The 26,914-nt window shown below is 41.5% G+C and overlaps 1 protein-coding gene across 2 annotated transcripts; it reads left to right on the forward strand.

Moving 5' to 3' along the window:
* On the forward strand, positions 1 to 26,576 carry LOC149467997 (THAP domain-containing protein 2-like). Of its 2 annotated transcripts, XM_089670905.1 has the most exons (5): positions 4 to 155; positions 5,008 to 5,144; positions 6,695 to 6,785; positions 13,134 to 13,329; positions 13,872 to 26,576. In XM_089670905.1, the coding sequence occupies exons 3-5, from the start codon at positions 6,718 to 6,720 to the stop codon at positions 14,160 to 14,162; spliced, it is 555 nt and encodes a 184-aa protein (XP_089527031.1). In that variant the 5' UTR covers positions 4 to 155; positions 5,008 to 5,144; positions 6,695 to 6,717; the 3' UTR covers positions 14,163 to 26,576. The 2 variants fall into 2 exon arrangements, with proteins under 2 accessions (XP_089527030.1, XP_089527031.1); XM_089670904.1 differs by lacking the exon at positions 5,008 to 5,144 and having other exon boundaries at positions 1 to 155.
* Positions 26,577 to 26,914: the final 338 nt, after the last annotated feature.

Genomic DNA, 26,914 nt, shown 5'->3' on the forward strand with positions numbered 1-26,914 from the left:
AGCGGCAGTGCGATGTGGTGAGGCTGTTGCCGTTTCATTTGCACAGTTGTAATCGGGCTCGGGCGCCATTTTGGTACACCCAGACCCTTCACAGGGGTCCCCCCCCCAGTTTTAGGGACTGTACAGTGCCGTTGTGACACAATCTCGGAAGAAAGGTAGGGGTTTATTGCATGCCATATGGGAAAAAATTGAAATATCGTCAAAAAGAACTTACTCTATAAATGTGTGGGTCCAGGGTCCACATAGCGGTGTCAGCACCGTAACCATAGTGATATATGTGCAGGGACAGTTGGGTCATGTGTGCCGTTCTGTGTGATACGTGATTCGTCATTCTGCACAGAGCACAGCGGTGCTACTACATGTTGAAGCTAAGGTTACTGGAAAGGAGGGATGTCAGCCTGGAATCTGCTTTATAGATCCTTCTTTTGGAATAGGTTGGTGTGTAATAAATGAGGGAAGGGACCATTGTGTTGTCTGTGGAAACCAAACTTTAAAGTTACTCATTTGATACAATTAAAAAAAAATTCTATTAGTAGCACCCTGTTACAGGATAAGCAGGACTGTTCAGTATAAGCAAAGAGTAAAATCTTTGTGGTCTTGAAGAGCTAAAAGGGTAACATTTATCTGACACTTCCTAGTGTGTCAGATAACATGCTGACTCTTCCAGGTGCGTCTGATGACACTGTGTCCCTTCTGGGTGTGTTAGATGACACATTGACCCTCCAGGAGTGGTGGATGATACCACTGTCCCTTCCAGGTGTATTGGATGACACATTGACCACTCCAGGAGTGTCGGATGATGCACTGTCCCTTCCTGGTGTGTTTAATGGCACATTGACCCTCCAGGTGTGTCCACTGATGCATTGACCCTCCAGGAGTGTTGGATCATGCACTAACACTTCCGAGTTTGCCTGATGTGGAATTGACCCTCTAGGTGTGTCGGCTGATGCATTGACCCTCCAGGAGTGTTGCCATTTCCGAGTGCGTTGGGTGATGCGCCGACACTTTCTAATGCAATGGATGACACACTGTCCCTTCTGGGTGTATTGGATGACACATTGACCCTCCAGAAGTGTTGGGTGATGCACTGTAACTGCTGGGTGTGTTGGGTGACAGATTGACCCTCCAGGTGTGTCGGATGACGCACTGACACTTCTGGGTGGGTCTGATGATGCACTGATGCTTTTGGTTGTGTCGGATGACGCGCTGACACTTGCAGGTTCGTCGAATGACACACTGTCCCTTCCAGGTGTGTTGGATGACACATTGACCTAGTAGTGTCGGATGATGCACTGACACTTCCAGGTGTGTCGGATGAGGAATTGACCCTCTTTGTGTGTCCGCTGATCCATTGATCCTCCAGGAGTGTTGGAAAACACACTGACACTTCTGAGGGTGTTGGGTGACAGATTGACCCTCCAGGTGTGTCAGATGACGCACTGACACTTCTGGGCGGGTCTGATGATGCACTGATGCTTTTGGTTGTGTCAGATGACGCGCTGACACTTGCAGGTTCGTCAGATGACACACTGTCCCTTCCGGGTGTGTTGGATGACACATTGACCCCCTAGGAGTGTCGGATGATGCACTGACACTTCCAGGTGTGTCGGATGAGGAATTGACCCTCTAGGTGTATCAGCTGATGCATTGACCCTCCAGGAGTGTTGGATAACACACTGACACTTCCAGATGCGTCGGGTGACACTTTGTCACTTCCGAGTGCGTCGGATGATGTGCCGACACTTCCGAATCCATTGGATGACACACCGTCACTACCAGGTGCAACAGATGACACGCTGACACTTCCAAGTGCGTTGGATGGCACACTGTCCCTTCCAGGTGTGTTGGATGACACATTGACCCTCCAGGAGTGCTAGATGATGCACTGTAACATCTGGGTGTGTTGGGTGACAGATTGACCCTCCAGGTGTGTTGGGTGGGGCACTGACACTTTTGGGTGTGTCTGATGATTCTGGTTGTGTCGGATGATGCACTGACGCTTCTGGTTGTGTCAAATGACACAGTGACCCTCCACAAGTGGTGGATGGCGCACTGACACTTCCAGGTGTGTCAGATAACCCTGTCCCTTCCGGGTGTAAAGGCTTGACCCTCCAGGTGTGTCGGATGAGGAATTGACCCTTCAGGTGTGTCTGCTGATGCATTGACCCTCTGGGAGTGTTGGATAACACACTGACACTTCTGAGGGTGTTGGATGATGCACTGTCCCTCTCGGGTGTGTTGGATGATATATTGACCTTCCAGGAGTGTTGGAAAACACACTGACACTTCCGAAAGTGTTGGACGACATATTGACCCTCCAGGTTGGCACTTCCAGATTCGTCGGATGACACACTATTCCTTCCAGGTGTGTTGGATGACACATTGACCCTCCAGTAATGTTGGATGATGCACTGTCGTTGAATGATGCACTGTAACTTCTGGGTGTTTTAGGTGACAGATTGACCCTCCAGGTGTGTCAGATGACGCACTGACACTTCTGGGTGTGTCTGATGATGCGCTGACGCTTCTGGGTGTGTCAGATGACATGCTGACGCTTGTGTTGGATTATGCGTTGACATGTCCAGGTGCATCGGATGACGTGTTGACACTTACAAGTGCGTCAGATGACACACTCTCCCTTTCAGGTGTGTTGGATGACACATTGACCCTCCAGGAGTGTTTGATGAGGCACTGTCATTGTTGGATGACACACTGTAACTTCTGGGTGTGTTCGATGACAGATTGACCCTCCAGGCGTCTCTGATGATGCACTGACACTTCCGAGTGTGTCGGATGGTGTGCTGACGCTTCTGGTTGTGTTGGATGACACACTGACACTTCCAGGTGTATCGGATGACGCGCTGACACAGGTGCGTCGGATGATACACTATCCCTTCCAGGTGTGTTGGATGACACATTGACCCTCCAGGAGTGCTGGATGACGCATTGTCATTGTTGGATGATGCACTGCAACTTCTGAGTGTGTTGAGTGACAGATTGACCCTCCAGGTGTATCGGATGACGCACTGACACTCCCGGGTGTGTTGGATAATGCACTGATGCTTTTGGGTGCGTTGGATGACACATGGACCCTCCATGCGTGTTGGGTGAAACACTAACACTTTCATGTCTGTCAGATGACACGTTCCCTTCCGGGTGTGTTGGTTGACACATTTGTCCTTCTGGAGTGTCGGATGATGCACCGACACTTCTAGGTGTGTTGGATGATGCACTGACACTTCCAGGTTTGTCGGATGAGGAACTGACCCTCCAGGAGTGTTGGACAACACACTGACAATTCCAAGGGTGTTGAATGATGCACTGTCCCTTCCGGGTGTGTTGGATGAGGAATTGACCCTCCAGGAGTCTTGGATAACACACTGACACTTCTGAGGGTGTTGGGTGACAGATTGACCCTCCATGTGTGTTAGATAACACACTGACACTTCTGGGTGTGTTGGATGACGTATTGACACTTCTGGGTGTGTTGGATGACATATTGACACTTCTGGGTGTGTTGGATGACACGCTGACACTTGCAAGTGGACGATGCACTGCCACTTTTTGGTGTGTTGCATGACACCGTGACCCTCCAGAAGTGTTGGATGACACACTGTCATTTCCGGATGTGTTTCATGACACCATGACCCTCCAGAAGTGTTGGATGATGCACCGTCACTTCCGGGTGTGTTGGATGACAGATTGACCCTCCAGGTGTGTTGGATGACATACTGACACTTCCGAGTGTGTTGGATGATGCACCTGCTCTGCTTTAGTATGATCACTGACTAGAGAGCGCTTTCCCTCTGGCTTCTCTCTTGTAACTTACAGGCTATATACTCTAGACTCTAATTTAGTTAGCATAGCTCTGGTTATTTAGTCTCCTGTAACACAGCATCAGTTACCCAGTCTACTGTAACACAACTGTTTATCGCCTGTAATGTTGTAGTTCTCACTGAGTTTCTTATAATGCAATAGCAATCAGTCAGCCTGCAATGCCACAACAAACAGTTCTGCAGATCTGTTTTTTTTTTTTTTTTAGCATTGAAAACTAATAGTAAAGTTTAAATGTATCACATACTGGTGCTGTCTTACCCTCAGATTTTCTCTTCTGTATGTACTGTCTTCCATCGTAATGTCCACCTTTTTTTCCTCCTTGTACTGCCTGCCTTGGTACCCTCAACAGTTCTCTCCTGCACATACTAACCACCCCCATACCCTTTGCAATTCTCTCCTGTATATACTGGCACCATCGTACCCTCCACTCTCCTTTCCTGAATGTACTGGCTGCTGCCATTCCCTGCACACTTTACTCCACTTTGTATTGCCTGCTATCATACCCTCTGCACTCTTCTCCTGCAGATACTAACCACCATCATACCCTCTGCAGTTCTATCCTGCATATACTGTCTTCTCTCCTACCTTCTTCACTTTTCTCCTGCATGCATTGTCTGCCATCATACCCTTTTCATTCTTCCCCTGTGCATACTGCTCCCTGTTGTACCTTCAAGCACTCATCTTCTGCACCTACTGCCCACTCTCATATCCTTTACACTTCTCTTCTGCACATATTGTCTGCCATCATACCCTCCGCACTCTTCTCCTGTGCATACTGACCCACTTAATACCCTTGGCATTGCCCTTATGCACAAACTGCCCACAGATAATCCCACCAATACTCTTTCAAGCACATACTGGCAGCTGTCATACCTTCTGCACCCTTCTCCTACTAACACTCATTAGTGGCATTTACTCCAGTACACCTCTAAAAAACATACCACCTGGTAGGGGGGAATGTCTCTTAAATAATTTTGTTTATTTTTGTATATTTTCAAATAATTAAAACTTTTTTTAACCCTTTTTACTATCACAAGGGGACTAACCCTTACCTATCCCATCCAGAGCTAAAAAAAAAAAAAAGCTTTGGAAGGATGTGTACATTAACGTCCCTCCCTTGCAGTTGGGCTGTGTCTGTGCTGCAGGGGTTAACTGCTTGTTTATGTCTAGGGTTTGGGAAAACCATTTTACATACCCCTATCAGTCTTGATGACGTCAGAGGAACTTTGACCCCCGGAGCATAGGGTAGAAGAGGCTGCAGGGACTGGCCAAGCAGCACAGATGAGCCTGTAGGAGTAAAGCATCGGGTAAGTCCTTTATCAAGTGCCATAGCCATAAACGAGCAGTCAACCTTTATCATGGGGGAGCAAGATTTTAGGTTTTCTGGAGTTGAAGGTAGGCCGAGTGAATGTTTGCTCCCACTAGTGTACAAACTTCTATTTTGAATGCAATAATAATTTGAAGAACAAGCATGTAAATGTGAAGGTCACATGAGGATTACTTTATAGTAATACAGTACTTCAATAATAATTAAAATGTGGCATACTGAAAATACACTTTCCCGGCGCCAACATGGCTGCACACGTGGTAGTATGGTGTTATGGATTGGCACCTGGAAAAGAAAATCACGGTAAGTATTTTATACAATTTGATTTGATACAATGCTTTTCCCTTAAACTATTTTATATAACAAAATTTTTCTGAGTTTTTTAGCTCTGCATAAAAACTAGTAGTGCACCGAAATGAAAATTCTGGTGCCGAAACCGATACTAAAAATTCAGAATGCACATGGATGAAAACCAAAATGTCTACGTATGTGGGGAGGCTCAAATTTTTTTTTAACTTTAATGTGTATTTTTATTTTTTTTTTACTTATTTTATTGCTATCATATAGGGGACCAACAATTCCCTATGTGATCGCATATGAGTGACAGGTCTGCTCTGTAGGGGGGGTGGTGTGTGCAAGGAGGGGGAGAGGAGCAGTGTATACTGTGAGGGAGCAGTGTATGCACTCAGGCTCCTTCACTGGCTGCCCCTGTATGTCACTGCCGGTTTTTAAATGTAATTATCGTCTTTTTTTCTCCCTTCACTATAGCTCCAAGAAGGAGCTGTCATTCTCTCCGCCGCTAAAGGAAACTAAGGCGCGGGGTCACCGGGTAATGTCACTGGGTGACTCCGCCCTTTTATTTCCTTTAGCCGCGGGTAGAATGACAGCTCCTTTTCGGAGCTATACTGAAGAAAAAAAAAGCCGATTATTGCATTTAAAAACAATGCCGTTTTTTAAATCTATTGATCGGCTTTTTTCCCTTCACTATAGCTCCGAGAAGGAGCTGTCATTCTCAGTAGCGGTAACTCACTGTATACACTGCTCCTCTCCTGCCTTTCTCTGCCGCCGTCGCCCCCCCATCTGCAGTACACACAGCCCCCTATCGGCACCTGTAAAATATTTTCGGCCGATATGTTTCGGCCACCGAAATTTCGGTGCATCCCTAATAAAATCCAAGTAGAATAATCAAAAGGATTCATAGTATTTCCTTCACAAAGTATTATAAAGTATAACTATATCGGGATGCAATAAGAGAACATTTTCATTGTAGATTTCTTTCAACAGAGAGTTTAAGAAAAATGGTTGTCCTTTTAAATTCTTTTGCCAGGGTTCTGATACTGCCCACTGTTGTGTGATAAAATTTTTATTCTTCAGGATAGTTTCTTTATTTTCTTAATGGCTTCCATTTTATACTGTGAACTGAGTTGTGGACTTTGTTAGAGCATGGCGTAGATCTTTTCTGTGTAGTTTTTTTCTAAGTGCAGATCTGTGTTGCATACATCTCATTTTTATTTCTAAATACTATTTCAGGGTTTTTTGTATGGCATCTAACAATGCCCGCATGTGCTGCCATTAACTGCACAAGCCGACAAACACGTGGATGCGGAAAGTCTTTTCACCGGTAAGAATGAGAGAAATTCAGACTTCTTGTATTTGTTTATTGAATTTGCTTACATTGCGTTAAAAAGGAAAAAACAAAACAACTGCTACTCTGTACTAGACACTTCTTGGTGCCTACAAATAACTATACAGTTGCAAGAAAAAGTATGTGAACCCCTTGGGATTACGTGGAGTTTTGCATGAATTGGGCATAAAATGTGCTCTGAACGTCATCTAAGTCACAACAATAGAAGAACACAGTCTGCTGAACATAATACTACACAAACATTAGATGTTGCCATGGTTTAATTGCACATAACATGTAAACATTCACAGTGCAGGGAGGAAAAAGTATGTGAGGCCCTAGCTTAATGACTTCTCCCAGAGCTAATTGGAGCCAGGAGTGAGCCAACCTTGACTCCAATCAGTGTGATGATATTGGATGTGTTGCTGACAGCTGTCCTGCCCTTAAAAAACACACACCTGTTTTGGGTTTACTGGCTTCAAGAAGCACTGTCTGATGTGAACCATGCCTCTCAGAAAAGAGCTCTCAGAAGACCTACGATCAAGAATTGTTGACTTGCATGAAGCTGGAAAGGGTTACAAAAGTATCTCCAAAAGCCTTGATGTTCATGTGTCCACGGTAAGACAGACTGTCTACAAATGGAGAAAGTTTAGCACTGTTGCTACTCTCCCTAGGCGTGGTCATCCTGTAAAAATGACTGCAAGAGCACAGAGCAGAATGCTGCATGAGGTAAAAAAGAATCCAAGAGTGTCAGCTAAAGACCTACAGAAATCTCTGGCACATGCTAACATTTTTGTTGACACATCTACAATAAGGAAAACATTAAACAAGAATGGAGTACATGGGAGGACACCACGGAGGAAGCCATTGCTGTCCAAAAAGAATATTGCAGCACGTTTGAAGTTTGCAAAAGAGCACCTGGATGTTCCACAGCACTACTGGCAAAATATACTGTGGACAGATGAAACCAAGATTGAGTTGTTTGGGAAGAACACACAACACTATGTGTGGAGAAAAAAAGGCACAGCACACCAACATCAAAACCTCATCCCCACTGTAAAACATGGCGGAGGGAGCATCATGGTTTGGGGCTGCTTTGCTGCCTCAGGGCCTGGACGGATTGTTGTCATTGATGGGAAAATGAATTCCAGAGTTTATCAAGACATTTTTCAGGAAAATGTACGACCATCTGTCCGCCAACTGAAGGTCCGCAGAGGATGGGGGATGCAACAGGACAATGACCCAAAGCATACAAGTAATTCAACAAAACAATGGCTGCAACAGCACAGAATACGCCTTCTGGAGTGGCCCAGTCAGAGTCCTGACTTCAACCCGATTGAAATGTTGTGGCATGACCTTAAGAGAGCGATTCACACCAGACATCAAAAGAATATTGCTACACTGAAACAGTTTTGTGAAGAGGAGTGGTTCAAAATTACTCCAAATCATTGTGCAGGTCTGATCTGCAACTACAGGAAACGTTTGGTTGAGGTTATTGCTGCCAAAGGAGGGTCAACCAGTTATTAAGTCCAAAGGTTCACATACTTGTTCCTCCCTGCACTGTGAATGTTTACATATTATGTGCAATTAAACCATGGCAACATCTAATGTTTGTGTAGTATGTTCAGCAGACTGTGTTCTTCTATTGTTGTGACTTAGATGACGTTCAGAGCACATTTTATGCCCAATTCATGCAAAACTCCACGTAATCCCAAGGGGTTCACATACTTTTTCTTGCAACTGTAGCTCCATTCCTCCACAGTCACCTTGGCAATTCCTGAGAATACCCAGTATTGTTAGTGATGGATACTCTTTGCCATGTTCCCCTGAACCCACATGACAGCTTTGAAGAATTGTCTTTCTCTGCTCAGGACCCAAATGCAGTATTGGGGAGAAGAAGGGGTCTAACAAATACTCACCTACACCTGGAAGCACAGGGATTTTTACTGAGTGGTGGTGGGGATGTGAGTGGTTGGGGAGCAATAAAGGAATGTTCAGGCACCAGAGTTTGCTTTACAGAGTGGGTTTGCGATTTTTACTTTAAAATTAGTTTTTACTTATTTCAACAGAGTACATTAAACCAAGCAAAATAAATTCATAGTCTGATGTTCTTCTGATGTAGTCTTACGGCCACAAACACACATACTTTGGTGGAAGACAATCAAATTTATTTTTTTTTTTTTTAGTTTTGGATGAAGTGGTAAAACCCCAGCAGTTTTTCATTACTGTCTGTGTCCTTGCTGATAATATTACCTTTTTGTTCTGGTGACCTTTTACCGTGAGAGAATGTTATGGAAAATCAAAAATTTTACAGTTGTCACCAAAGGCAAGTAGTCGTTTTCCAATAGTGACATCTCTTTCAGTGACAGCTGTCCAAGAGGTGATTTTCTCTCATTCATGTTGTGTCTCCAGGACAGGCAATAAAGTGAAATCTCCCTGCAAGGCACAGCAAAAAAGAGGAGTCCTAAATCTTTTCTACTCTAAAGTCAAAAGATTGTATTTGCTGTACTGTGGAATTTAATAGAAATGTTGTAGACACAATAGTACAATCGCTTAATATGTGTTTTACTGTTACTGACCTCCCTGACCGTGCTTTTGCCTGATTATGAGTCTCATAGGATCCAAGTTTCGGAGAGTGGCCTTATACGCTCCATATCCTAGAAGTCAGGATTTTTTCAGAAGGATCCTGCAGCATGGCAAAGAAGGAGCTTGGCAAACTAATACAGGTGAAACTCGAAAAATTAGAATATCGTGCAAAAGTTCATTTATTTCAGTAATGCAACTTAAAAGGTGAAACTAATATATGAGATAGACTCATTACATGCAAAGCAAGATAGTTCAAGCCGTGATTTGTCATAATTGTGATAATTATGGCTTACAGCTCATGAAAACCCCAAATCCACAATCTCAGAAAATTAGAATATTACATGCAATCAATAAAACAAGGATTGTACATAGAACAATATTGGACCTCTGAAAAGTATAACCATGCATATGTACTCAGTACTTGGTTTGGGCCCCTTTTGGAGCAATTACTGCCTCAATGCGGCATGGCATGGAAGCTATCAGCCTGTGGCACTGCTGAGATGTTATGGAAGACTAGGATGCATCAATAGTGGCCTTCAGCTCTTCTGCATTGTTTGGTCTCATGTCTCTCATATTTCTCTTGGCAATGCCCCATAGATTCTCTATGGGGTTCAGGTCAGGCGAGTTTGCTGACCAATCAAGCACAGTAATCCCACAGTCATTGAACCAGGTTTTGGTGCTTTTGGCAGTATAGCCAGGTGCCAAGTCCTGCTGTAAAATGAAGTCAGCATCCCCATAAAGCTTGTCTGCGGAAGGAAGCATGAAGTGCTCCAAAATCTCCTGGTAGACGGCTGCGTTGACCCTGGACTTAATGAAGTGCAGTGGACCAACACCAGCAGATGACATGGCTCCCCAAATCAACACAGACTGTGGAAACTTCACACTGGACTTCAAGCATCTTGCAGTGTGTGCCTCTCCATTCTTTCTCCATACTCTGGGTCCTTGGTTTCCAAATGAGATGCACAAATTGCCCTCATCAGAAAAGAGGAGTTTGGACCAATGAGCAACAGACCAGGTCTGTTTTTCTTTAGCCCAGGTAAGACGCTTCTGACATTGTTTGTTGTTCAAGAGCGGCTTGACAAGAGGATTACGACATTTGAAGCCCATGTCCAGGATCCGTCTGTGTGTGGTGGCTCTTGATGCACTGACTCCAACCTCAGTCCACTCCTTGTGAAAGTCCCCAACACTTTTGAATGGCCTTTTCCTGACAATCCTCTCCAGGCTGAGGTCATCCCTGCTGCTTGTGCACCTTTTTCTTCCACACTTTTCCCTTCCACATAACTTCCTATTAATGTGCTTTGATACAGCACTTTGGGAACATCCAACTTCTTTTGCAATTACCTTTTTGAGGCTTTCCCTCCTTATGGAGGGTGTCAATGATGGTTTTCTGCACAACTGTCAGGTCAGCAGTCTTTCCCATGATTGTGATTCCTACTGAACTAGACTGAGAGACCATTTAAAGGCTCAGGAACCCTTTGCAGGTGTTATGGCTTAATTAGCTGATTAGAGTGGGACACTTTGAGCCTAGAATATTGCACCTTTTCACAATATTCTAATTTTCTGAGATTGTGGATTTAGGGTTTTCATGAGCTGTAAGCCATAATCATCACACTTATGACAAATCATGTTATGTTTGAACTATCTTGCTTTGCATGTAATGAGTCTATCTCATATATTAGTTTCACCTTTTAAGTTGCATTACTGAAATAAATGAACTTTAGCACCATATTCTAATTTTTTGAGTTTTACCTGTATACTATCTGGCACTTTATGTTGTGTGTGCTGTGCAGGGGGAGCATAACTGGGATTCTGCAATAAACACTTATCATCAAATGCATGTTGCATGTGTGAAGAAGCATTGGTTATAGCTACAAGGTATAAATAAACTGATGTCCAAGTTTTATTTATCCATTCTGATGGTGGTGTGTCTTGGATCACTATTGGATATAACTAGAATCCCTCCTGGATTTAAATCTAAAACAGCAACTCTTAGTCGTGGTCTCTCCTGACTGACACTTACAAATGACCACCCTCTAAATCTGCCTCTAACATGCTTACACCGTGTTCCAAATTATTATGCAAATGATATTTTTCTAATTTACCTAAATAATTGATGTAAATAACAGTCAGCATCATTCTCATGTTATCAACTATTAAGAGTACAATTCAAATTTTATTGAACAAACCTCCTAATGATAACAGGATTTTTTTTAAACATAAAACACTTACACTGCACTGTTCCAAATTATTACGCACAGTAAGTTTCAAAACACTTTAGATGTTGTAAAGAACTGAAAATTGTCATTTGTTGTGTTTGCAGCATATTTACTGAAATCAAAAGCTATTTCAATCAAACTTTTAACAACATTTTAACTTTTTAAACATTTTAACAGGTCACGTTACATTTTAACATAGGACCCCTTATTTGATGGCAGCTTCACAAGTCTTGCATCCATTGAACTTGTGAGTTTTTGGACAGTTTCTGCTTGAATTTGTTTGCAAGATGTCAGAATAGCCTCCCAGAGCTGCTGTTTGGATGTAAACTTCCTCCCACCCTCATAGATCTTTTGCTTGAGGATGCTCCAAAGGACTCAATAGGATTGAGGTCAGGGGAAGATGGAGGCCACACCATGACTTTTTCTCCTTTTTATCCCCATAGCAGTCATTGATGCAGAGGTATTCTTTGCAGCATGAGATGGTGCATTGTCATGCATGAAGATGATTTTATTACGGAAAGCATAGTTCTTCCTTCTGTACCAGGGAAGAAAGTGGTCAGTCATAAACTCCACATACTTTGTAGAGGTCATCTTTACACCTTCGGGGACCCTAAAGGGGACGACCAGCTCTGTTCCCATGATTCCAGCCCAAAACATGACTCCACCACTGCCTTGCTGACGTCGCAGCCTTGTTGGAACAGGGTGGCCATCCACCATCCATCCACTAGTCCATCCATCTGGACCATCCAGGGTTGCACTACACTCATCAGTGAACAGGACTGTTTGAAAATTAGTCTTCATGTATTTTTCTGCCCAATGCAGCCGTTTCTGCTTGTGAGCATTGGTTATTGGTGGCCGAATAGAAGGTTTATGCACAGTTGCAAGACTCTGGAGGACTCTACACCTTGATGTCCGTGGGACTCCAGAGACACCAGCAGCTTCAAATATCTGTTTGCTGCTATGTAATGGTATTTTAGCAGCTGCTCTCTTGATCCGATGCATGGATCTGGCAGAAATCTTCCTCAATGTGCCTTTATCTTCACGAACCCGTCTGTGCTCTGAATCAGACACAAATCTCTTAATAGTGTGATGATCACGCTTAAGTTTTCGTGAAATATCTAATGTTTTCATACCTCGTCCAAGGCATTGAACTATTTCACTCTTTTCGGCAGCAGAGAGATCCTTTTTCTTCCCCATATTGCTTGAAAATGGTGCTCTGCTTAATAATGTGGAACACCCTCCTTTAGTAGTTTTTCCTTAAATTGGGCTCACCGGCCAATCTAATTATTACAGGTGTCGGAGTTTGTTTTAAGTGATCAAAAGAGCCCTGACACACAATGCCATTCATGAGTTAAACTGAAAAACAAAATATTTGATCTTTGTGACACTTAAATAGAATTTGCATAATAATTTGGAACGCGGTGTATATGTACTAGTATGAATCTCAAAAATGAAATCCCATTTGATAGTTCTGCTATCAGTGACATGAAAATGATTTCACTGATGATTTCAGAATGATTTCAAAAGATGACTATGTTTGCAGATTTCCACATGGACGACCAGAGATTCTGAAAAAATGGGTTATGAATATGAGGCGCGATACATTTAAACCTTCCTCCAAGGCAGTGCTGTGCTCAGATCACTTTGAAGAATACTGTTTTGACCGAACTGGCCAGACAATTCGATTGAGGGTAGATGCTGTGCCAACAGTTTTTTCTTTTCCTGGGAAATCAAGAAAGGTAATTACAGTACTTACATGGTCTTATTAAATATGTAACATTTATTACACTTCTGTCAGAAAAAGACATAAGGATATGTACACTGTATATATTAGATGAAAATAATGTCTATAGCTTTAGAATGGTCTCATAACCAGTAATGCTGTATCTAAACAAAGGACAAAACTGTAATATAATTGCCAATCATTAGATGTGGTGGCTGTATTAGTTGTTTTTTCAGGGTTATTTCTCTTTATTTTTACGTTTGATCTTGACAGAAACAGGCTTCCTTTCCTAGGGTGACAATGCTCACTCAGAATACTGTGTCTACAGTGGAGAAGCATTGTCACCCTAGGACAAGAAGGTTGTTAGAACTACAAAACCCCCCACTTGAAAGAGCACAGGAAGTTAGTAACACACTGGGAGACTAATGGATAATTTATTCACTTATTAAACAGATATTACAAAACACTTTCAATTATTTACCAGCTCAAAAGGGCTCAGATAGGAGATGTTTGCTGTTAGTGTTTACATTTTAATGTTTATGTGCTTATTCCTTGCAGGACAGAAAATTGCAGAACCCAGTTCCAGTGTTTGAGGATGGTGATGAGCACTTTTCTTTCCCACCTCCATCACTCCCAGAACAGATGCCCACACAAAACATAGTTGAAAAGCGGGTTACCTTGGAACACGACTATTGTATTATGGACAGCCCAAAGGCTCTGAAGAAACGGCTTGATGAAGCCTTAAGCACCCTTCACAATGTAAAAAGGAGACTGAAGATTACCCAACAAAAATTCAGGAGGCTAAAATTCAAGGTTCAGTCTCTTGATCTATCTGAGGATCCTGTGTAAGGGATAATGGACTTTAAGTGACTTTATAAAAGTGATTTGATACTGCTTTATTCATATGTATTCCTTAGTCAGACAATGTACATACAGAGTTTTATACGTAGAAGCCTTATTTGTGTAAGTGTGAGATTTAATGTAATTTTAAAATGGAGAATATGGAAAATGAAGTAAATGAGTGTTATTGCATTGACATGGATGGGCTTGGCACAGCCCACCCATGCAGCCACATGGTAACTAACTGCAAGACCTTCATTTCAGTGTTTTTTCCATATGCTTAACAAGATAAACCTGCCCATACATGGGCACATTGAGATATCCAACACTTTTCATTTGCTGACAGCCCAAACTGAAAACAGGTCAGGATATCTAAAGCAATGACCTGATCTGTCGCATGTGGGGCTTTCGCTTGTGTATTGGTGGCTCTGTATATAGCATACAAGAAATGGACATGAACTCTCTGTAAGAGTTTTGCAGTTAATTTATTTTAGAAAGTTTAGGACAGGGATTTGTGGAAGAATAAGGTTGAGTTATTGCATTAAGAGAACCGCAAATGAGCTTTTACAAGAATCCAGATATTCCATCTTGATTTTTATAGTGGCATTGGCTTATACGTCCACCTTATTTATCTTTGTTTATGTTGTCTGAGCTTGACATTTTAGCTGGAGTGTTAAGGGGCCAAAAGTCATCTGAAATCTCATAGTCGCTGCCTTTTAACTACCTAAGCTCACACACTGCACTCTAAGACGATAGAAGAAAGTATATGAGGTCGGGAATTGACAGGATAGCATCTGCCAGGATTTATGTGATTTCTGACCTTCTGATTTTCTTTGGCAACTCCCATACTTATATTAGCTCTCATAGCTTCTCCCTAATGCTTTCCCAAGGCCCTCTAAACTAAAATTATTGTGTTTTGGGAAATGTATGTGGTCAATACCTGTAATGATAATATTTAGTATATGATAGCCTTTTTGTGTTCTACATGCCTATTATTTATAGTTTCACAAATTGTCTGTCAGGATCGCAATTATTTACAGGAAAATCCAACCACAATTTGCAAGAAATTACTAGAGCTCATTTCATTAAAAAGAGGTTCCTCCCTATAAATCACCAATTTTAGTATTTCCTCCAGCATGGCAGGAGCACTGCACAAGAACTGAGTGGAGCTACATTCTCACGTGGAGTAGTGTTGCTGTTCTTACCCTTTTATTTTCTCTTGTGTTCATTGAGAGACTTAGTGCTAACTGAAGATGCTTTTACCCAGGAATAGTACGCTAGGCACAAAAAATCTGAACAGGCATCTAGGAAGACACTTCTCTTAGGTGGCTTAATCCCTCGACTGTCATTTTTTCAACTAGCATTGAGGAGTAAAGACTAGCTTTCTTCAGCTTCTGGAGTATGTTTATGGGACTATTTCTTCTATCTAGAAGCTAGTTGACAGATGGGTTGGAATATGATCCTCACAGTCTCACCTGTCCAGCCAACATGGGTCTATTTTTTTGATATGGATCAAGTCTTACCAAGCACCGTTGTCCCTCAGATAGTGGTACACCTTAGTGCTTTTCTTTACTGCAACACATATGCCAGGTGGTACCAGTCTATTTGTTACAGTGTTTCTTATGCAAGCTACAGGGCCCTGGATTTATAGATCCGTGAGACTTTCTGTGGGGCTGTTATTACTGTCATTTTTAGGTGACACAGCTGACACTAAAAAAGACGTCTGGGTGTCCTGTGCTATCTGACCCATCTTCACTTGACTCTTCTGTGTGCACTATTTGTCACATTTTAATAGATGCTAATCAAAAAATCTCACTGTGTACTGTACTGCAGTCTCAGCTGAGTCTGCTCCTGCTATCCTATCTGATACCCTCTTTGGGGTTTCTGCCGTTCCTTCCTCACCATGCTGCATATCCTAACTTCAGTTATAGCTGTTTGCTGTTATGACCGCAAAGTGTTTAGAAAATGGTCACCTGTCTAAAGGTTAAGTTCTCAATGTGCCAGGCTTCCCTATTGCTGGGGATTTGGATGACAATTCTGTTGTTTCCCTTGTGGTGGATGAGAATGATGTTTGCCTTTTTCCCCTTTTTTATGAGAATGAATTAATTTAATTTCTGATTCAATTTGTGAAACTCTCAAAACGGAGGATTTTTCTGCTTCCTCCTCTGAACCTTCAGTTATCTTTTGTTTTTCATAATAAGAAGCAAGATGCTAAAATATTTCGTCCCATTCATTATTTGATTACATCTTTTACAAAGAATGGAAGCATCCTAATGAGACATTTGTGTTACCAAAATGCTTTTTTTTGTCAAATATCCTTCTATCATGGAGGAGTAGTCCTCTACATTTACATAAGGCAACATTGATCCCTTTGGATGAACCTCCATGTTTTAAATCGCCAAAAGACTGTAAGATAGAGTTGATTGTCCATTTTATTAATATCATCACTGGAACTCTAATGAGGTCTGTTATAGTTATACTCATTTGTCTCTCAGACCATCACTGAGTGCGCTAGACTTTTACAACAGGACCTTGAATCAGAACAGGTGCCCCCTGTTTTTATGGCCTTGACAGACCAAATAGTTCAGCCTCTTAAACTTTTCCGTGACTCCTCTTTGACCTCAAGTATACTGTATGTGTCTCAGTTATCTGTTTCTGCAGGAGTTTTGCTCAGAATATTGTGGCTTAAGTGCTGGTCTACTTCTAAAAAAAAGCTGAGTTTCCTTTTGTGAGCAAACGTCTTGAAGACCCACCTATGCATGACATTATTAAGCAGTTTACATGCTTATTTTCACACTTAGATCTTCCAGCAGCAAATCTTGTGCAAGTAGAACAGATCTCCTATGTCTGTGGATGGGGATATTTGTCTCAGTTCTCACTCCAGAGTGTCCGTTTTGTAGCGACTGATGACTCTTTTCCTCCATGTGGAAAATCTTCCCCTTAAATGTTTGTTTTTGACAATTGCAAATCTTTTCCGCTGGATGTGGAGTTTTCAGAACCCTGTCTGTTTATAGTCTATGGTCTAAAGAGTAGACATGCCTTTCCATCAATGTTTTGAGCCATCTGGTTGTGTCTTCCCCACTGTATCATCATCTGAATCATCTGTGGGATCATCTCATGCGGATGCAGTCCGTGCCACAGCAGTTGCATATGTGAATCACCAAAGAGGCAAAAAGAGCACATTAGTGGCACAGGAGTTAATCTGTCTACGTTCTACAGGTTTGAATAATTGGCAGAAGGATTATCTCAGCTGTCAGATGTGGATCCTGGGGAATGGCCCTTTCATCTTGAGGTGTTCTTACAGATTTGCTCCAGTTTGGGATCTCTGGATGTGGATCTACGAGCCTGTTGACTCAGTACCAAACTGAACAAGTTCATCTTGAGGCCAGGTGATCCCCAGACTGTAGCGACACACACTTTCATTGTGCCATGGGACAGATTTAGTATGATCTGTACATATCCTCCTTGTATGTCTTCTACCCAGATGTCTTTGCAGGAATTCTGGTAATTCTTCGGGCTCTAGGTTGGCCTTGAAGGGCATATTTTGCAGATCTGGTTTGCCTGCTAACAGACAAACCCTTGTACCTTTTGGATAATACAGATCTCCTGTTTCAAAGCCCAGTCTTCCATCCTGCTTCCAAGTCGCTGACTTAGATGCTCAGGTGCTTAGGGACAGAGGTCTGTATAAAGCTGTTAATCCTGCTATGCCTCATACTCACTAATCTACTCTTTGTACAATCTTCCATCGCATTTGACCTTTCCTATTTTGGCTTTATTGGCAAGTAGGATGCTTTCCTTTCTGCATCAAGATGTGGATCAATGTTTAGATCTCAATACTATTACAGGTCAGGTTTTGGCCTTAGATGTTTTGTTTCAATGCTCTTTGGCAAATCTTTAATCCTTACATGTATATAGGAACGTACACAGGTCTGAATAGACCATATATTATATATATTTCAGGTTTATGATAGAAGGCATAAAGAACCACTTTCTTGTACTAGCTCGTTCTACTAAATCATTAAAGGATAAGTTCACCTTTGGGAACATGTTACATGTTCCACCCGTTTTTAGGGTGGAACATGTAACATTTTCCCATAGCTGTTGCCTGCCGCCCCTCCTCCCCCTGACAGTACAGGAAGCAGTCTCCCTGTACTATTTGTCAAATTTGAAAACAGCGGGGCTCTGCCCACACGACCACATCATTCATTCACGCACTTCCGTGAATGAATGAACTGCAAGTCTCGACAGCCTTAGCGGCTGCCAGCTTGTAGTTTTCAATGAACTACAACGACACTGTGAAGTGCCGTGGTAGTTCATTGAAGCTTGCTGTCAGAATATCAGTTTGCTCTTACATCCCGTACGGGCAAGCAGATATTCTCACAGGTCTGCAGGAGACCTGCATGTCATCAGCTATCTACTGATCGCTGGTGCAATGCTTTGCAGGCTCCTGTAGACAAAAATAATAAATGCACGTTTTTTTTACCTGCAAAAAATGTGCATTTATTATTTTTGTCTAAAAGGTGAACTTATCTTTTAAGCACTTTTTTGGCCTTACATAATCAGGCCTTGGTTTTGCAAGTCTGTGAGGTCGTGATCTGGTCCTCTGTTTATACCTTCAGTATGTTTTATAAGGTGCATATGGGTGCAATGGCCATTGCTAACTTGAGCCCAGATTTTTTTTAGAGAGAGCAGTGTATTTTCTCTTTGTGGGTGAGAGTTCATTTTGTTGTTAGTTTCTTGATGTCGTAATACCTGCACCTTTTGTTGGATATTGTTTGTTGAAGTCCCACTGGTTCTGACTGATATCTGCATTTTCTTTGTATTTCTTGCTACTAAATTATGTTCTGTACAGTTGAAACGTTAAAGCCTAACACCAGGAAACATAAAAGACCTCCCTTGCAGTGTGGCTGCATGGGTTAAATGCTTGTTTAGTCTAGGGGACAGTACCTTTGCTTACCTGAGCCTCTGCATCCCTAGCAAAAAGTGCTTCTTTGTGCTTCGACAGTGGATTGTCCCTTAGCGTTCTCACGTCTAATGCAAGGCTATAGTCTCTGCATTGGTCTCGATGATAACCTTAGACCACCAGAGAGCAGAGAAGAAAAGGCTGATGTGATTGATCTAGCTATGTGGAGAACCTACGGGAGCAGAGGATAAGGTAAGTAAAACAGCTTTGCCTGAACGCCCTAGATAAAAAGGAGCAGGTAACACATGCAGAGCTGGAACATCCCCACTGTTTTTCTTGTGCACTTTGATGTATTGAAGTGTGTTTTCTGATACACTTAGAGTGTCCCTTTTTGGCACTATTCAGAGTTAAAGCACATCAGTTTGTGTCTGTCCTTTATTTTGCAGACTAAAACCTCAGAAAAATCCCAAACTTCTATGTTAGTCTGGTATCTTCAATTTGGTTAAAGAAAAATCCCCGGCCACATGTAGTGATCCTATTGCCACAGTTGAAAAGAGCTTTCCAAATATTTCATAAATTGATGTTTAGTGTACATCCCCTCTAGACCTCTCTTAGTTAGGGTATTTGTCCATTGCCCCAAAATTCCACTATTTTGCTTATTTAGTCTGCCATCTTGCTCTCAGCAGAGGAGGAAGAGAGCCTTCAAGTACAAATTTTACCTTGATGATGGGCAAGCTTTTAAAAGCTATATACTTCACTCTAGAGAATCAGGAAGATAAGATACAATTATCTCTTCATTATTTGTATCAAGGCTTGAATGAATACAAGGAGCAACTCTTTCTGAGTTTCTTTCTGAGTCAATAAAAAGTCAAGATCCAGTTTAGAGGCATTTCCTTTCTAAGTCTCTCAAAAGGAGATTCACTTTTAACAAATATTCGATTTTAATATAGAACAAGGTACCTGAGCTGGATGCTGACTTCTTTTAGGGATCCAAGACCACACACCTAGCCTTTAAAGATATGGATATGCTGAAGGATACCATGAACAAAAGGTTAAATTGTCTTCATAAAAGTTCCTAGAAAACAACCTTATATAATCCTTAACCAGCCATAGCCACCATTTGTGTTGCCAGGAACCTTCAAGTATTGGCTTGGCCAGATAAGGTAACATATTAAAAAAGGTACTTCAACAGCTTACATTTTAGAATCCTTTGCCACTCTTATTAGGGAAGTTGGCTACTTTGCTGACACATTAACAGAATCTATTCTTATGTCAGCTAGACCTTTTGATCGGACTAATTTTTGGTCCTGGACCCTTAAAGGGAAATTAGGGGTGCTTTTTTTCTGTTCCTGAACAGACCTCAAAGACCCAGTGATGGTTTTCTGCCATCAGGAGGAATTTTGGAGGTCTATTTCCACAATGGGTAAACTGCACCTCCAAAACCTTTATCCAGGGACTCATTACATGGGGTTGCAGGCTGAAGTTTGTGTCGCCAATTCCCAAGGAGGTACCTTCTAAGGAATCTGGAAAAATCTTTGGCTGTGATATTTCTCATAGAAAAACTGGTGTAACAAAGAGTGGTTATTCCAGTACCATCAGGGGAGGAAGAACACAGGTTTTACTCCCCATGTTTTTCTTGTAAAGAAGCCTCTGTGTACATTTTGTCTAGTTCTAAATCTGAATTCTCCAAACAAGTCCATTCACAACTGCCCAAAAAAGTACAAACTGTTTCACATGGACACATTTTTTTCAGTTGGGAATATTCTTACATAGATTGTTTCATGGTTTCTATAGATTTTAGGGATCCATATGTGCACATACCAATTTCTCAGGATTCACAGAAGCATCTTTGTCTTGTGACAAGCATGTGGGAGTGGATCTCCCACTTCCAGTTCAGAGTTTTTCCATCTGGCCTCTCTTCTGTGCCAAGGATATTTACCAAGCTGATGATAGAGGTTTTGGTCCCTCAATGTTCCAAGAGAGTGTCGGTGGTTCCATATCTGGACAATTATGCTATTTTTGCCGCCTCCGAATAACAACTGACAGTGGACCTACAGTTGGCTTGAGAACATCTGGAAAATCTAGCCTGGCTGCTAAATATTCAGAAGTCAAATCTTTCATCCTCTCAGTACTGTTTCTGAACTACACCATTGACTCCATTCAGAAAAACATTTTCCTTCCAGAATTAAAAGTTGCAAAGCTATAGTCAGCTATGCAGTTGCTTCAATTAGAATTTGTCTCTGAGTTTGGTGAAGTCAGCATTGTCTTTTGATGTCCCTAATCTTAGTACAGTGGGCAAGAATTTACCTTTGCCCTCTGCAGCAGTGTTTTCTACAGATCTGGGATCGGCAAGGAGACATGGGAGGGCAAGGATGCATGTTCATTTAGCTGGGGACCACACCACACCACAAGGATAATAGAGGACTCCTAGTTGAAGACTGGTGTGACAAGATTCTACAGTTGGAGGGAGTTCAAGAAGATTGCTCTAACTCTGATCTCATTTCAGTAGGATGGTTGGTATTAGCATGTGCAGAGTTCTCCTGTGTCAGGCAGAGACATTTTGAATTGGCCAGAGATTAACTTGGCATCCTTGACAGCAATACACTTGGACTGAACTCTCAGGCTTGTGGCCAATTTCCTAAGAAGGCACCCTGTGAATCCGGTTCTTGAATTAAGAATTATTTGCCATGTTCTAGGACAAGTGGATACCATAGTTTGATCTGTTTGTGAACTAGGAAAACTCAAACTTTCCCCACACACTTTTTACATAACAAAAAGGATGACACCTCAAGGATTGTTGTCTTAGCCCATCCAAGAGAGTTAAAGCTGTGCTATGCCTTTCCCGTTTCTGCTCATTCTGTTGGTTTTAAAGAAGCTACAAATCCATAGGACATTACTCATCATGAAACTGGGGTTTTACACACTTTTTATGTTTCTCAGTGCAACCCTCTTGGATTTTACCCCTCCGAGAACACTTTCCTCTCTAGCATACAGAGTGAATGCTGACAAATAATGAGATACATGACCATATAGACCAAATACTGACAAAAGACTCCAAATCTAAAGGGTCGGCAGTGGTCGAGGCTCACTCCTGCTGTATAGCTTAATTTCTGCAATTCTTAAGGGACAGAACGTTAAGAGGAGTAAAGAAGGGAAGGGGGAAATAGGGAGATTGGACCACATATAGAACTGGAAGAGTGTTTGAATGAAAAGTAAGTATGATTAAATCAAACACAGATATGAGGAGGGGAAGGGATGTGAAGGTTAAGTGGCTGATTCTAGTGAAAGGCCACTAGAGGAAAGAGGAGGGGAGAAGCACTTGGGGAAAGCAACCCCCCCCCCCCCCAAAAAATAGGGTGCGGACAAAGGAGTGTGAAAAGAGCTATCCTAAAGGTTGGCTTAGGAAGTGACTAGAGATTATTCCTGTCCAGCTAGGATATCCTTGCTCTTGTCTGAAAACTGGTGAACTAGGTTTCATGACAAATAGATGACCTATTACTTTGAGCTTGTGGTAGGCCCTCCTTCCTTTCAGCTTTGTTTAACCACAAGTAAATTGAAGGTGCTTCTTCCTCCCAGCAGGCAGGAATACAGGCCTTACCTGCATTCAGAAGATTTTGCAGTAATAACTGTCTATATACTTTGGTTGGAATCTGGTTATTATGGAGAAGAAATAAGGAAGGTTCCACAGGAACATCAAAATCAGTAAGACAATCCATGGTCAACCTGAACTGCAGCACAAATGAGAGGCATTATATATGTTAGCAGAGAGTAAATTCTGTAAAGAAGGTTCTGTCAGACCTGGGGAAAAGTTTGGGTTTCCAATTATGGAGAACAGTGTGGAAGGAGTAGGAGCCAGGTCATAGTGTTTGATCGCTTTTCGACAGTAAGTGACAGTCGCATCTATCTTCAGGTGATTCTGTAAGTGATGTGGCAGTGTGTTAGGGGAAGGGGAAGTTTTTAAAAGGGAGTTCGACAATCGTGTTTTCCAAGGTAACACAGGCCTTGCCTGGTTTATGTCTGTTCCTTTCTACCATTGTGACCAGGTGACAAGCTAGATAGTATGCTGAAATTTGGCAATGAAAATTCTACTGATTGGTTTTTGGTGTCGTAAGGAGAGAGAGTTTAATTCTGGGGTGTTTTTTCATCAAAATAAATTTAATAATAATGGAGTCAAGTGATCAAAGAAACCTGGAGAAGTCTAGATTGGTAGAGAATTCAGAAGGTACAAGAGTTTGGGCAGAATAGACATTTTATTCATATTGCATCTAGCTAACTAAGAGAATGGTTGTGTGGTCCATCTATTAAGTAAGGACTGATTGGTTTTTTTTTTTTTTTCTTCAGTAAAGGAGAGAAAGTTTAATGGGTATATTTTGGAGAGGTTCCTAGGAATTATAGTGCCCTGGTAACAAATGGATGTAGAACCCCATTTGAATTTGAAATGGGATTGGATTTTGATCTTCTGATTTCTGGAAATGTATTTTTAGGTTAGAAAGTTCACCACACTCAGAATTTGGCCAAAAGGTTAGGGAGTGACAAATCCAGAGATGTGAGGGAGAAAAGCATATGAATATCCTTGGCATGTGCCACTAGATATGGAAAAGGAGTCCAAAAAGATACCATTAACTTCTACCTGAGCTGTGGGAAGGGAGTAAATGGCTCTAATCCAGGCTAGCTTATTTTTCCCTAAGCCAATATATTGCAAGACAGCGTTGACAGCTTGGTTTCTGAGGAGCAGTTGATAAAAAGAACAAGGGCTTCCAGACTTCTTTTTTCTGCTTTATCAAGTCACAGGAAAGTAACCAGAGCTAAATATTCCAAAGTGTGTAGTGTTTTGACATCTCAGTATAACACAAAAAAAGAAGATCTGATGACACAATTTCTGTTTTGGAATTCATACAGGATGGTACAATGACTGATAAAGGCTTAGGCATCAGGGCTCTAGGTGCAAGTGGAGGCCCTGAGTATATTTTTGCTGTGGATCCATTAGTATCTAGATTTTTTTAGAGCATTAGCCAGAGCTAGGACAGTGCCTTTTTAAGGGGCTTTCCCAAAATAGGACCTCTTAGAAGCTTGAGTCTTTAACCAGAGTCTTTTGAACCATTGGATTCTGTGACTTTAAAACGATTCACTTGGCCCATTGAATTAGTGAGCAGCAGGTTATGTCCATCTGGGAATCTTTTTGTTTTATCTTTCCAGACTAAACTGTTCTGTGGCCTGATCACATTTTTTTTTTGCTAAAGGTGTCCTCTGTTTACCAATGTAGGACTGAGGACACAGTGCTTGCTACATTTTATCCTAATCCATTTTGCAATCGAGGAATTTTTTCACATACGATGTAGGAATGTGTGTGTTGCTATAACTCGAGGTAACTGAGCAGTTTAGAAAGAGTTCTTATTTTTCTTGTTTGCGGGTATCAAGAAAAGTCACATAGCATAAAAGAATATTAAAGCCTGATTGCTAAAGATAATTACTATAGAAACACATGGGGTCATGAAGTAGTATTCTCCTTTGGATATCTCTGTCTAATCCACTATAGTTTTGGCAGTCACCTGGGTGGAAAGAGTCCAGAGCAAAAATGTAAAGCAACTACATGGTCAAGCCTTACAACATTTATCTATCTGGTGTTACAAACTGGACATTTTAGCAGCCAGAGAGAAGTCTTGGCAGAAAGAACCTTCATGCAGTCACCCCCCCCCCCATCCCCACCATTGATTGTTTCTTTGCTATTCTATCAGGTGCTGTACTAAAAGACAATTTGGAAAAATCTGGATTAGGCTTACTGGTAACTGCTGTTTTCTTTGCCAGTCATTTTTTTTAGCATGGCCAGAGGTACTCTTATACAAAATTAGACCTATGAAAACCTCCTTTTAAAGAAATGAGATGTAGTGGGCTTTAACGTCAGGCGGCTGCATATATGCATCCCATTGTAAACACTTTACTGAGTTACATGTAATGGAAAGCTCCTGATGCATATTTACGATTGGGAACTTTCCAATCATGTGACAGCCAGTCAAAGCAGTCACATGATTGAAATGTTGCCTCCCACCATTTTGATCCAGTTAAAGGACCAGGAGGAGGCATCAGGAAGGGAATAACTTAGTAAAAAAAATTACTTAGAGGATAGCTTTTAATTGCATTAGAAACATACTATAGGCTAAGTTTGCAAAGCTTTAAAAGGGCATGTATCTGTATTTTAGCCATTTGAGTTTAATTTCCAAATCTCATTGAACTAAACTTAAAATAACTGTCACTTTATTTTAAATGAAGTATACTTCTTCTGGCATGTTAGCTCTGCAAATTGAGCCTTATGTTTCTTTTGCAATTAATGCCTCTTACCTGCCTTCTAGCAAACTTCTTTAGAACTATCTTGTACATGGTTTACAATCTTGCAATGCCTTGAATGAATTAACTCCAGTGAGCATAGGTGGGAGTTTAGTCATCCTGAACCAGCCAATCAAGATGACCAAGACAGTGATCCCAGAAGAAAATTTCAGTGGTGGCGAGGAACCTTGCAAGGGTGAGTACTGCTTAATTTAGTTGCTAGTTAATATAAAACTACACATCCAGAAGATGACAAATATTACAGTGATTTCACTGCAGAATGAACAGGTTGGAACCATGTTAAAGGAAATGGAAGTATAATCTACTGGCATGATCAACAGGTACAAAGTATTTTACATTGTTGATTAACTGCTAGTGACAGACTGCAGCATATATGTAACAATTGATTTTGGCCATAGTTTAAGGTTCCTCCCAACCATCACTGTGACATTGTTGGATCCCTCATTAAGCCTAACACTCATCAATGTCATTGTTTCTCCTAATTTATTTTATGTATTATGTAGGATTGCCAGCAAAGGGAAGATGACTGTGCAGGATAAGGCCAAGGTAGGTCTTTCCATAGGCATGCAGGGGAGCTAACCAACATTTTAGGATATTTCCCTGCTGGTTACTTAAAGCTCTATTTGTAAATAATAGTTTGGAAGCTTGCCCAAAACAGCTACTTTAATTTATTTTTAGACTGTATATTTGCATAGACTCTGAATACTATATGTGCCAAGTTGTATAGAAATAACTGTAAACTCACAGCATATGAAATATGACTCTGTATTATAGAGTTTAATTTTTACTTCTCTGTCTGTAATATTTTGAAAATGTGTATTGGATAATGCTATAGTGCAATGAAGAATAATTTGAACTGTGGTTTTGCCTAGTAAGGTATTTATTTGTACATTTTACACTTGCATTTTACATGTTCACACATACTGTAAGAAAATGTAAGATTGGGTCAAAAGGAAAATATATCATAGCCCATGTATGTTGCAGATGGTAAACCAACAAATACTAGATTGTGTTCAGGTATTTCTCTGTACATTACACGCACAAGATCTTGTTAAAGCAGACTTAACATTAAAGTAGAAGAAATAAAAAGATGTCACCTAGGGCCCGAATGGTACCTTTTATCATTGCATTTTCAATCTCTGCTGTGTAATTAATAAAAATTGTACTTCAAATACCTATATTCTTTGTTTTTCTCTGGGGTCACATGACTGCTAACCCACTATTCTTCCTACAGTGAGTATTGAGTAGAGATTTCTCTTGAGGACTTGACAGAAGGACCAGAAGTGACATTTGCTTACACAGTGACTAGCACTTCTGCCTAGCAGAACTACGGTCATCTGTTCGAATCCCAACCATGTCATTACCTGCCTGGAGTTTGCATGTTCTCCCTGTGCCTGTGTGTGTTTCCTCCCAAACTCCAAAGATATGCTGGTAGGTTAATTGGCTCCTGTCTAAATTGGCCCTACTAATGTATTAATGTGAGTTAGGGGCCTTAGATTTGTACGCTCCTTGAGGG

This window comes from Staurois parvus, unplaced genomic scaffold, assembly GCF_062004578.1.
Source record: "Staurois parvus isolate SC_StPar_1 unplaced genomic scaffold, SC_StPar_1.0 ptg000096l, whole genome shotgun sequence".
NCBI lineage: Eukaryota > Metazoa > Chordata > Amphibia > Anura > Ranidae > Staurois > Staurois parvus.

What these genes read in the sequence shown, in the direction of transcription:
- LOC149467997 (XM_089670904.1), top strand. Translation starts at nt 6,718, where the DNA reads ATGCCCGCATGTGCTGCCATTAACTGCACAAGCCGACAAACACGTGGA. An exon ending in TGCGGAAAGTCTTTTCACCG is followed by an intron (nt 6,786 to 13,133) that starts GTAAGAATGAGA and finishes CTATGTTTGCAG; the next exon opens with ATTTCCACATGGACGACCAG. An exon ending in TTCCTGGGAAATCAAGAAAG is followed by an intron (nt 13,330 to 13,871) that starts GTAATTACAGTA and finishes TATTCCTTGCAG; the next exon opens with GACAGAAAATTGCAGAACCC.